At 27.6% G+C, this 13,576-nt stretch overlaps 1 protein-coding gene across 5 annotated transcripts in view; it reads left to right on the plus strand.

Annotated features, from left to right (window-relative positions):
- LOC109600431 (CUGBP Elav-like family member 2) overlaps nt 1–13,576 on the plus strand; it is a 372,127-nt gene that overhangs the window by 221,715 nt on the left and 136,836 nt on the right. The window contains exon 1 of one of the 5 annotated variants that reach the window (XM_049967990.1): nt 9,624–9,802. The exons of the other annotated variants lie outside the window; for them this stretch is intronic. Within the exon in view, the coding sequence (XP_049823947.1) occupies nt 9,741–9,802 (62 nt within the window). The 5' untranslated portion in view covers nt 9,624–9,740. Of the gene's footprint in view, nt 1–9,623; nt 9,803–13,576 lie in introns of those variants that run through there. 5 annotated transcript variants of the gene reach the window in all.

The following is a 13,576-nucleotide window of genomic DNA, read 5'->3' on the forward strand; positions in this document are numbered from 1 at the left end:
AACTTTACTTAATCCAAACTAGAACCATTTAAGTAAACACATTTTTTCCAATGAGAAACAACCTTATTTATACCGGTGAAATAGAACCTCGGAGTTCTGGAAGCGACGAAAAGCTGAAGGCGTTTTGATTTTTAAACCATTTCTCGTGTAGGAAGTTGTAGAAAAGTGATAATTAATTGGCGAAAGGTTTGGTGAGTATCGTCGATGAGGCAGACTTCTTTTAACACATTTCATCCGTACATTAACCACTAAGAAACCAAATAACATAACCATAAATAACCTCACGATCATTATTATTATTTTCTGAAAACAGGAATAATAAACGTATACACTCTTTGTACAGTTATTTAAAAATAGGTTTTTATTTATAATTGTTACAAAAAATTTTAAAAGATATTGTTTTTCTAAAAAAATAAAAAATTAACAAGATTTGATGTTATTAAAAAATAAATATTTGTGGTGTATTTTCATCTCTAACACATCGTTCAATAAGTCCCGAGACTAACAACGAAAACAACATTTTTTTTTTTTCAAAAATCATGTTTATTCATCAATATACAGTGATACAATCGTTCCAACGCATTTCCAACATTTCTATACCATGTTTATAAATTTGTCTTTTGCTTCAAAATAGGATTCAGTTTCGGCAATGACCTCCTCATTCAAGCCAAATTTTTTCCCCTGGAGCATTTTATGAGACCAGCAAAGAGCCAGTAGTCGCTGGGGGCTAAATCTGGCATATATGGGGGGTGGGGAAGCAAATCAAAGCCCAAGTCGTTCAATTTTGCCTTTGTTTTCATGGACTTGTGACTTGCTGTTTGGTTCCACTGAAAGCAGTCGCGGCACCCACTTGGAAAAAACCTTTTTCATTCTCAATTTTTCATGAAGGGTTGTAAATACGCTTCCAGATGATATCTGTGTCATTTCTGCAATCTCACGGACTTTCATTTTGCGATTTTTCATTATGATTTTTAACATTTCACTCATATTTTCCGGTGTAACGGCTTCCAATGGCCTACCTGAACGTTCCGCATTGTTTGTGTCCGTACGACCACGTTTAAACTCAGCATATCACCCACAAATCGTTGGTTTGGATGGACAGGAGTCCGGGTAATGTTTTTCAAGCCATTGCTGGACTTCTACGGTGTTTTTACCCATTAAAAAACAATGTTTTATCAACACGCGAAACTCGCTTTTTTCCATTTTTCAAACAAATTACAAAGTGACTTTACTCTAACCTCGATAACTCTGCTGTTTGTGGTCCGATCGACGTGAAATTTTTACATGTTTCATGTAAAGGTTCGTACTCTAGGGATACGTGGCCAGTTTGGTACTACTAGTACCATATCTGAGTTAGTTTCGGGACTTATTGAACGATGTATTACTATGAATAGCAGCCTCACATCTTCTGTCCATACTCAAAATTGGGGTTCGAATTTCATTTTGGACCAAATTCACCCAAATTTCGAATAAAAGACACCCATCCTCTTAGTTATTCGGACGTTCAGGATGGTCCCTTAAATGTTTTCTAAGAATGTCCTAGATGTTCTATTGGGTTAAGGTCTGGACTACAAGCTGTCCAGGTCGTAGCATCAATCCCAACGTCAGCAAGTTAATTTCGGACAACATTGGCTGTATGGGGTCGTCTAAATTTTATCAATAAATCCCTCTTTGATACGTAACTCTGATATTAGTTTTGCCCTCAGTATCGTTTACTATTGTTGTATAACGAGGTGAAAACTAACCAAAAACAATTCCACCTAAACCAGGATCGACGTATATTCAGTTTGTCACAATCAGTCACTAAATTAAACGGTCTGTTTCAATTTTCTACATTCGTGCCAAAAGCAGAGAGGCTCATTTAGACTCCAACGTTTCCGCAACTCGAAACAATTCGCGAACACTTTGTGTCTAGGAGCGACGCCGTGACGCAAATCAAAATGAAAATAATCGAAATTACATCCGCAAATTCGATTTATGCACCTACGAACACTGGTTGTTACTCCTCAGAACGCGACCTCGCCTCCACATCGCCTCGTTGCACCGATGCAATTTCGTTTTTGTCGCGCAACGTCGAAATTAAACGGATGATTCGGGTGGAAGTGCATCAGTGAAATTAACAACAGGTGTTTTTTTGTGTGGATTTGTGTGATTGCTATCGAAAAAGTTAATTGGGATTGGTCGCTCTTTGGTTGCAACGTTTGATGAGACCGGTCCCTAGAATTAATTTTGAAATTTCCAGGAGCCAACTTCGAATTACTATTTTCGCATTTATTAAACCATTTCGTGGCTTTGATGCTTTGTTCTTTGGCAAAAACTCTCCAGTTAACATGATGAAATGGGCGACGATATCTTAATATAATAATCCATGTACGTCTGAAAGTTATCTAAAATTTGGACTGACAATAGTTCGAGTAAACGTGGGAATGGCTGACGATAATTCCAGTTAATTCCTCATTCCCGACCAAAGTTTTTGCAGTAAACCCGCGGAAATGTATCAATAATTGTCTTGAGACGGAAACTCCGCGTAAAACGATAATGAAGCATTTCATATTTTAATGCGACATTTGCATAAAACCTCAATTGCATTAGTGAACGTTTTAGGGTCCATGAACTTAAGCCGAATGGATATTTCGGAGTTTAAAGCTTGTCGCTACGTATAAAATTACTCCCCATTGGGTTTTCTTTTGATTTAGTTGGCGAACGTCGAAAGTTCGACGTTTCGAGAATATGTGACCTGGATTTCGCATTGAAAAATTAATAGCAATCCCCCCACAATTCGAACAGCGGAGGAATGTTCCTTTTGGTACGCGGTGTAATTACGGGAAAAGCCACTTCAATAACTATTGCGAAGACGCCGAGGAGTTTTCCTCAAGCACTTTTATTCAACGGGAATTAAGTTGAAGACATTGAAGTTGCTCTGGTCCAGAAATGTCCATTATCCCATTCTCTCGAGTGGCCACCGAGATTTTAACGTCTCAATCAAAAGTGTTTTTCTTTTCTTTACAACAAACATATAACCGAATTGAAATAAACTATAAATGATATTTTATAATTTTTTTAATTTGATTGAAAAAATGTTCTTCCTTTATTTTAGAAATTAAATTATTAAATATTAAAAGTAGATTGAAAAAATATATAATTAACCAAACTGTTGTTAAGGATCTAAAAATTTTATCTTATTATATTAAATATATATATTAAAAAAATATTGGTGTGAGTGATTTATATTTAATACTGTAATTTTAATTTCATAGTATAAACTTAATTAAAAAAAAAAAAACAAAAATTAAATCTATTTTGAGAAATTAAAATTTTAATTGTTTTTTAAAATATTCTCAAAATAATATTTTGTCAATTTTAATATTAATAATATTAATTTAATTTTTTAATTTGAACGAAAAAATGTTCTTTCTTTATTTTAGAAATTGAATTATTAACTATTAAAAATATATTTAAAAAAATATTATTAACGAAACTACTGTTAACAAACTAAAAATTTTATCTTATTATATTAAATAGTTTGAGATATCAAATATTTTTTAAAAATGGCAAGAATATAAAAAATATAGAATCTTAATTTTTTAAAAATAAAATGATTTTAACAAATTTTTCCATATATTTAATATTGTCATTTTAATTTAAAAAGCTACCATAGTTTATTATATTAAATACTTTATATCACATATTTTTTAAAAACAAAAAAATTTCATTTTAAATGTATATTCGTATTAAAAAAATGTTTTTTATGAGTGATTTTTATTTAATACTGTAATTTTAATTTCATAATATAAACTTAATTAAAAAAAAAAAACAGAAATTGAATCTATTTTGAGAAATAAAAATCTTAATTGTTTTTTAAAATATTCTTAAAATAATATTTGGTCAATTTTAATATTTTCTTGAATCTACTTAATTTTTAAAGAAATTGTTATGTTTTCAGTCTTTAAAAGACTAGATGTCTTCAATAAAGAGTTATTATTTGTTAATAATAATAGTTTTATTAATTTAATTTTTAAATTTGAACGAAAAAATGTTCTTCCTTTATTTTAGAAATTGAATTATTAAATATTAAAAATATATTTAAAAAAATATTATAACGAAACAATTGTTAATGAACTACAATTTTTATCTTATTATATTAAATAATTTACGATATCAAATATTTTTTAAAAATGCAAAGAATATAAAAAATATAGAATCTTAATTTTTTAAGAATAAAATGATTTTAACAAATTTTTTCCATATATTTAATATTGTCATTTTAATTTAAAAAGTTACCGTAGTTTGTTATATTAAATACTTTATATTACATATTTTTTAAAAACATAAAAAAATTTCATTTTAAATATATATTCATATTAAAAAAATGTTTTTTATGAGTGATTTATATTTAATATTGTAATTTTAATTTTATAGTGTAAACTTAATTTTAAAAAAATCAAAAATTGAATCTATTTTGAGAAATTAAAATTTTAATTGTTTTTTAAAATATTCTCAAAATAAAATTTTTAAAGAAATTGTTATGTTTTCAGTCTTTAAAAGATTAGAAGATTAATAATAATAGTTATTATTTATTAATAATAATATTAATAAATAATTCTATAAAATTGTAAGAAAATATGATAAAACTACATTGTTAAATTGTTGAGGATTGGTATTTTACTATATTACTTTATTATTATTAATCTTTCAAAGATATAAGAATTCCTTATATTATATTGTTATAAATTTTTAAGAATTATTTTCTTTGTGTAGAATTTTATGAACTTCATTTTGTTCGTGTTTTTAAAAAATATATAAATACAGTATTAAAATTTAGATCATTTTTAATTTACCTTTCAATCTTATATCATATAAAAATAAGCCATGTTAAAAATATTCATTAATTAAATGAAGATGAAGTTTTAAATTATATCTCATAAAAGCTATAATAATATTTAAATGACGTCCTTTAAAAATCTTATATTAAACATTTTTATATTAAAGTTTCTTCGAGACTCGCTAGATTTAAAAACTCAATTATTTCCTGGCATATAAAGCTTTACTTTACATCCAATGGAAAACTCCTTTTAATTTATCATTTGGAATAATATTCGAAATAACAACAAAAGCAGTACGGTATACGTTTCTAAAGAAAGATTAGAGCAACTGAATATAAGCAGGAATAAAACAGAAATTACAGTTTTATTATACGCAGTAAATATCTGATTTACGATCGCCAGTAAACATTTATATTGCATTTTCAATAAATTGAAGTCAAAGGCGTGTTCCGGACTTTCCAAGTTTTTATTTGCATATTAGCCTCATCCGAACGTTAAAACGACAAACGACACAACTTTGTCCATCTTTATGTCGGCCATTGAAAAACAGAAAACACGAATAACTTCCCAATTAGGCAAGACTCATGGACTTGCCGATCGTAGAATTAAACGTGCGGGCGTATAATTGGAACTCCGTTAAAAAAAAAATAAAATAAAATAAACCAGATAATCCTCCGAGCGGACGCCGCAGTTTTTCGGACACAGACAATATCGATTTGCAAAATTGCGATCCATACTGATCAGACGGCAACATCCACGTCACGTTTCCCCTTTATACGGACATTAAATTTTTAACAAGTACGGCACGGGCAATAAAAACGTTTCCACGTTTTCGGTGAACGTTGCGTCGCGGCCCATAACTCCCCGCTTATTTCGTTTTATAATTTAATACGCATTAGGGAGTTAAACGTTAAACAAAAAAGATTGCACGGCGGATAACGGCGGGCGGTTTAACCTTAAAGGAAACAAGATCCGTGACGCGAATTCCGTGTTCGAATTGAAAACTTTCGTAATATCCGGCCGGCACTTATTATGTCCCGTGTGCGGGTCAGTTTATTTTATTTTTTCGTTGGTTTTTCGTCCGGTTATTAAAGTATTTTGGTCGGCCATAAATCTGTTATGTAGTACTTTGAATCTAAAATGAATCTCAGCTAAATTTTCACTGGTTTCTTGAGTCAAAACTGTCGTACAGTGTGAATGGAATGAGAGAAATAATGCGTTAGATAAGGAGGAACTCCTTCAAAGAACAATAAAAGTACCTCACAAATTTTTTTAATTGTTTCAAATGTCTGAAAAACACTGGTTCTAGTCATTCATCAGTAACTTTACAAATTAATTAAAAAACGGATTTTAGTAATTAATTCGTACTTTCCTGAACTGAAGTTTACTAATTAATCAGTAGTTTCTTGAATTACTAAATGAAGTAGTAAAATTTTACTAATTTCTCAATTATTTTCTGAACTTCTTTATGAAATAGTAGAATTTTACTAGTTAATCAGTACTTTTCTTAACTGTAATTGAATTTTGTTAATTAAAAAATGAATTTTACTAATTAGTTCGTACTTTCCAGAACTGAAGTTTACTAATTAATCAGTAGTTTTTTGAATTACTAAATGAAATAGTAAAATTTTACTAATTTATCAATTATTTTCTGAACTTCCTTATGAAATTGTAGAATTTTACTAGTTAATCAGTACTTTCCTTAACTCTAATCGAATTTTATTAATTAAATAATGAATTTTACTAATTAATTCGTACTTTCCAGAACTGAAGTTTACTAATTAATCAGTAGTTTTTTAAATTACTAAATGAAATAATAAAATTTTACTAATTTATTAATTATTTTCTTAATTTCTTTATGAAATAGTAGAATTTTACTAGTTAATCAATACTTTTCTGAACTGTAGTCGAATTTTGTTAATTAAAAAATTAATTTTACTAATTAATTTGTGCTTTCCTGAACTGAAGTTTAATAATTAATCAGTAGTTCCTTGAATTACTAAATGAAATAGTAAAATTTTACTAATTTGTCAAATATTTTCTGAACTTCTTTATGAAATAGTAGAATTTTAGTAGTTAATCAGTACTTTTCTGAACTGTAGTCGAATTTTGTTAATTAAAAAACAAATTTTACTAATTAATTCATACTTTCCTGAACTGAAGTTTACTAATTAATCAGTAGTTTCTTGAATTACTAAATGAAATAGTAAAATTTTACTAATTTATCAATTATTTTCTGAACTGTAGTTTATTAATTCATCAGTAAGTTTTGAAGTTTAAATAGTCAAATTTTACTTTTCTAAAATGAATAAAATTATAGAAATTTACTAATTATTTCATATTTTTTTAACTAGTTAAAATAGTAGAATTTTAGTAATTATTTATTACTTTTTTGAACTTCTTCTTTTAATTGATTAGTAATTTTCTGAACTTCTGAGTGAAATAGTAGAATTTCAGTAATTACTCAATATTTTATTAAATACTAAAAGAATTTATAAACTGCTAAATATAATATTAGAATCTTATTAATAGATCAATATTCTTTTGAATTTCTGAAGAATGGTCAAATTGTATTAATTAATTCGTACTTCTAAAGTTTACCTTTTATTTAGTAATTTCTTGAATTTCTAAATGAAATAGTAAAATTTTACTAATTTATAAATTATATTCTGAACTTCTTTATGAAACAGTAGAATTTTACTAGTTAATCAGTACTTTTCTGAACTGTAGTTTATTAATTATTCAGTAAGTTTTGAAGTTTAAATAGTCAAATTTTACTTTTCTAAATTTCTGAATAAAATTGAAGAAATTTACTAATTATTTCATATTTTTTTAGCTTTTAGTTGATATAGTAGAATTTTAGTAATTTTCTGAACTTCTGAGTGAAATAGTAGAATTTCACTAACTACTCAATAGATTATTAAATACTAAAAGAATTTATAAACTGTTGAATGAAATATTAGAATCTTATTAATAGATCAATATCCTTTTGAATTTCTGAAGAATGGTCAAATTGTACTAATTAATTCGTACTTTTCTGAAGTTTAGTATTTATTCAGTAATTTTTTGAATTACTAAATGAAATAGTAAATTTTTACTAATTAATCAGTTCTTTTCTGAACTTTTTAATGAAATAGTGGAATATTACTAATAATCAGTGAAAATTATTAATTGAAATAGTCAAATTTTATTATTTAATTTTTATTTTTCCAAAATTCTGAATAAAATAGTGGAAAAAATTACTTACTACTAAGTACAAAAATTAGTACTTTTTTGAACTTGTTGAAATAGTATAATTCTACTAATTAATTTTTACTATTCTTTCTATAAATTGCTAATTATCGGTAGTTTTTTGATTTACCTACTAAATAAAATTATAAAATTTTATTAATTTATTACCATAGTATTTTTTCTGGTTGAAATAATAGAATTTTACATAAATAATTAGTACTTTACTAATATTCTGAATGCAATAGTAATCAAAAGTATTGTAAAATTTTACTATTTTATTTAGACATTCAAATAAATACTGAATTAGTAGTATATAGTATATAATATATATTACTAATTAATTAGTACTTTTCAGATTATTTCGAATTTTAATATTTAAATTATCTAATAAAATAGTAGAATTGCATTTGATTAATTAGTACTTTTCTGAACTGAATAAAATTGATGAATTTTATTAAATAATCAGTACTTGTAAAATAGTTAATTTTTGATTAAAAAATTACAATTTTTTAGAAAGTTTTAGTAGCTTTCTGATATTTTGAATACTATACTAAAACTCTACTAATTGATGAGTAATTTTCTGAACGAAATAATGAATGAAATAGTAAAACCTCCGCTAATTCAAACCTAGAGAACAGATTAATTTGCAAATGAATGAATTTTTTGACCTCTTGGCACGGTGAACCCACAATAAAACGGCAATGAGTGGGTGGTCACGCTGACTGTAAGCATAATTCAACGACGAATGCGCCTGCAAAAACTTCCGCTCACACTTTTATTGCCGTTTCTCGTCGCTTATAACCGTCTTCCCGTTGCAGTTTTGGGGCGAACGCTGGCTGACGGATGGTAAGGGAAACGGCGCGGCGTCGCCCATAAAATGTTTACACTAAAAGTCGCAGGACGATAAGGATTAATGTAATTTGTATTTTGCGGGCGTAACTTTCGCGAAACTTGCAAAACAAACTTGCTTTTATTTTGCCCGGCCCCGGTTTATCTGCCGGAGAATAAAGAATTGTCGCCCGTCGCCGTTTGCCACGGCAGGTACGGCGGATCCTGCGACTTGGCCGCGGGCACCCGGTGCTGTGGTGTGGGGTGGAAAATTGACCTCTTTTAAAGTTTCGCTTCCTTTTGTTTTAACTGTTTGACGTGTTTTAACGGTGTTATTTTAGTTGGATGTCTAGCGTACAGTCACCGACGGTCTTTAGTACGCACAACAAAATATTTCCTGAACATTTGTTAAAACACTTACAAAAAATACGTTTAAATAAATACGTTTTATATCTTTATGATTAAAGAACGGGAGAGTTTATTTAGTGTCAGGGAAAATATTCTCAACGAAAATATTTCTTTTGCATATTTCTGTTTAAATTATATGTAAATTAAATATTACCATTTTAAATAATACACATAAAGTAAAGGTCCTTTTATCTTGGACACCTCTTTACAATTCCGACAAAATATACAGGCTGAAACACAAAAACAAACTTAAACCAGAAGTACGCAAATCACTTTTCTGGAAAAAAACTGCCAAAAAACTTACGTGGTCGGACATATTGACCACGCCGAACAGAATCCTTTTGTCCGTGGCCGCAGGCGCGCAAGAAATTTGTAACCGTACTCGCGTGACACACGTGGTCCCTTAAATATTTTCAAGTGCCGTGCCTTTAAGACAGCGCAACCATCAAGATGCTGGAACCCCCGTTTTTCGAGGCCTTCAAGATCAAGGACGACAAGGATTATTTCTCCGAGTGAGTATTTTGATTAGCTGACGAAATTGGGCGTCTAGTTAAACGCAGCAATGTATAAATTATTCAAAACAGGCACAAAGGTTAATTTTAACATATGACCAGCAAATTCTCGAAATTACTTGAAAAACGTTTACCGGTTTTTTTGGCGCGAAATTTGAGCAGAAAAACTACGTTTTAAACGATGAAAAACTGGGTAAAATGAAGGTTACATATCAATGTTCCCGATTACTTTTATTAATATTAGTTTATGTGAATAAAATTATTGTCATCATTTTATTTACTCAGTATTCTGAATTGTAGAAATTTTATTATTCAATCAAAAATACTTTTTTCAATAAATTTGTATTATCTATCAAGATATAAAAAAGATTTGAACTATGTCATAATTTTGATATTTCTTAATTTGGCACACATATTATATAAAAATTAATTAAAACTCATTTATAAAAGACAATTAATATTGTAATAGTATGTATGAGACTTAATTTAAGTAAAAATTGAAATTTTATATAAAGAAACCTGAGAAAATAAACTTTAATCAACAAAAAATAACAATTTTTCCACACTTTATCATTTCCTTTATTAAATATTAATAATTTTGATATTTTTTTAATTTGGAAAACACTTCATTACATAAAAATTACAATGAATTAGAACTCATTAATAAAACGCTAAATTAATATTGTAAGTATATATGAGACTTAATATATGTAAAAATTGAAATTTTGTATAATTAAACAAGAAAAAATAAATTTTAATTAACAAAATTAACAATTTTTTACATAGTTGGTTATTTTTTTATTAAACATTAATAGTTTTGATATTTTTCAATTTGGCAAACAGTTAATAATAACACAATAATTACAATTAATTAATACACATTAATAAAAAATAAAATTAATATTGTAATATCATGTATGAGATTTGATTTAAATAAAAATAAAAATTTTATTTAATGAAACCTGAAAATAAATTTTGATTAGCAAAAATTAACAATTTTTCCACACTTTATCATTTCCTTTATTAAATATTAATAATTTTGATATTTTTTTTTAATTTGGCAAACACTTCATTACATAAAAATTACAATTAATCAGAACTCATTAATAAAACGCTAAATAAATATTGCAATAGTATATACGTGTCTTAATATATGTAAAAATTGAAATTTTGTATAATTAAACAAGAGAAATTAAATTTTAATTAACAAAATTAACATTTTTTTACATAGTTGCTTATTTTTTATTAAATATTCATAGTTTTGATATTTTTCAATTTGGCAAACAGTTAATCATTACACAATAATTATAATTAATTAATATACATTAATAAAAAACAAAATTAATATTGTAATATCACGTATGAGATTTGATTTAAATAAAATAAAAATTTTATATAATGAAACCTGAGAAAATAAATTTTAATTAGCAAAAATTAACAATTTTTCCAAACTTTATCATTTCCTTTATTAAATATTAATAATTTTGATATTTTTTTTTAATTTGGCAAACACTTTATTATTATAAAATTTACAATTAATTAGAACTCATTAATAATAATAATTAAATATATGAGACTTAACAATTTTTCCACACTTTATTATTTCCTTTATTAAATATTAATAATTTTGATATATATATTTTTTTTTGATTTAGCAAACACTTCATTACATAAAAATTACAATTAATTAGAACTCATTAATAAAACGCTAAATTAATATTGTAATAGTACATATGACACTTAATATATGTAAAAATTGAAATTTTGTATAATTAAACAAGAGAAAATAAATTTTAATTAACAAAATTAACAATTTTTTGCATAGTTGGTTATTTTTTTATTAAATATTAATAGTTTTGATATTTTTCAATTTGGCAAACTATTAATTGTTACACAATAATTACAATTAATTAATACACATTAATAAAAGATAAAATTAATATTGTAATAGCATGTGAAATTTGATTTAAATAAAAATAAAAATTTTATATAATGAAACCTGAGAAAATAAATTTTAATTAGCAAAAATTAGCAATTTTTCCCCACTTTATCATTTCTTTTAGTATATATTAATACTTTTGATATTTTTTAATTTGGCAAACACTTCATTAGACAATAATTGCAATTAGTTTCAACTCATTAATAAAAGAAAATGATGAAACAAGAGAAAATAAATTTCAATTAAAAAAAAATTAAGAATTTTTCCACAATTCCATAGTTTCATAGATTTTATTAAATATTAAAAGCCACAATAATAAATTAGAACATATTAAATTAATTTTAAAAATTTAATTTTTTAAGCAACAGTCGAAAAACTAAATCATATATCACGTGAATCCTTTACAAAAGTAAATTATAATGTAGCCAGACATGAAACCGACCATTCATTTTCATTTCGAAAACGCCATGGAATATCCATTTTAATATTTAGTCAAACCACGCGTTTCTACTTATTTATTTATTTATTTTTTTTAAACGGACCCCACCTGCGAACACCCAGACGACAAAACGGCTAATAAATTTATCACCACAATCGCGCCCAAAAACGGACAGGAGTTTCCACACGTTTGACATTCCGCACACGACAATTAATTAACAACGCCCCCCGAAAAAACAAACACACAAAACGGCACGAATTTTATCAGGTTTTAGCCCGTTTTCCACGCAATTTTTTCTTATTACTATTACTTTATTTATTTTTTTTTTTTTTATTAATACGGAACAACGAATCGATCGAACCGCAAAAACACGGGGATCGTTGCCTCCCGGATCGAGTGTGTTTCCGTGTAACGCGAACTTTAACGTCGCGTTCCCGGTTTCGAAATTTGCACGCGAATAAAACAAAAAAAAGTACGGAAAAAACCGGAACGCGAAGCTCGGTCGCGTTACGCGGTTTGTAAATCATTTGCACATCGAAGTGCGGGGGAGGAGCATTAATTTGAAATATTCCGTTATTGAACGCGTGGCCCGGAGCCCACCGGAAATTTTGTTATAAATTTAGCTGAATTATTTACTTAGCCTTTTTTTAAATGGACGAAAGAGTGGTTTTTTTTTTGAACGTGTTTGCTGCAGTGGAGCATATTTTTGTTGTTTTTTTAGTGCGCTTAGCTTGAACAAATTTTACGTGTTTAAAATTTTACATCGGACTTTTTGACGGATTAAAATAGGGAAATTAATTACAAATTGAAAACGTTAAGCCCCCGGCTATTAAAAAACTACATTTTCATTAGTCCGATTCGTTAAAAATGGCTGGGTTTTACGTTTTATTCGGATTTATTTCTTGTTGACAACGTTTTGTCCGTTCCATGTCGAGGGATTAATTGAATTTTAAAACTGATATAATGGCGACATACATCATTTGACATTCAAAAAACGCTTATATAAAATATCCATTCGAAAATAAACCTCTTAGAGTTAGTGCAGTTAATACAGGGAACAACGTTATCCGCCTTTTTAGTCCCGTACGATTGTAAAAAGCCCAAGCAATTGGAAGTAACTCAATTTCACTCGCACATTCCACACATCAGGACATAAAATGTCCCATAGAAAATTTTAAAACCGGAATTTAATTCCGTGTAAGGAGCTTTGCAGTCCGTATTCGACGGGACTGCTAATGTGATTGCCGTGTCCCCCGTCCCGTATCATCCGATGTCTTAGACAACTTAAGAGCTTAAATGGAAAAATAATAAAGTGAAAATGCACCGACGTACACGATAAAATATAAAATTTCTTCCGGATTGTACGGCATTGGTGTTGCGATTTATCTCCCGATCG

The sequence above is a fragment of the Aethina tumida genome, chromosome 5 (assembly GCF_024364675.1).
Source record: "Aethina tumida isolate Nest 87 chromosome 5, icAetTumi1.1, whole genome shotgun sequence".
Lineage (NCBI taxonomy): Eukaryota > Metazoa > Arthropoda > Insecta > Coleoptera > Nitidulidae > Aethina > Aethina tumida.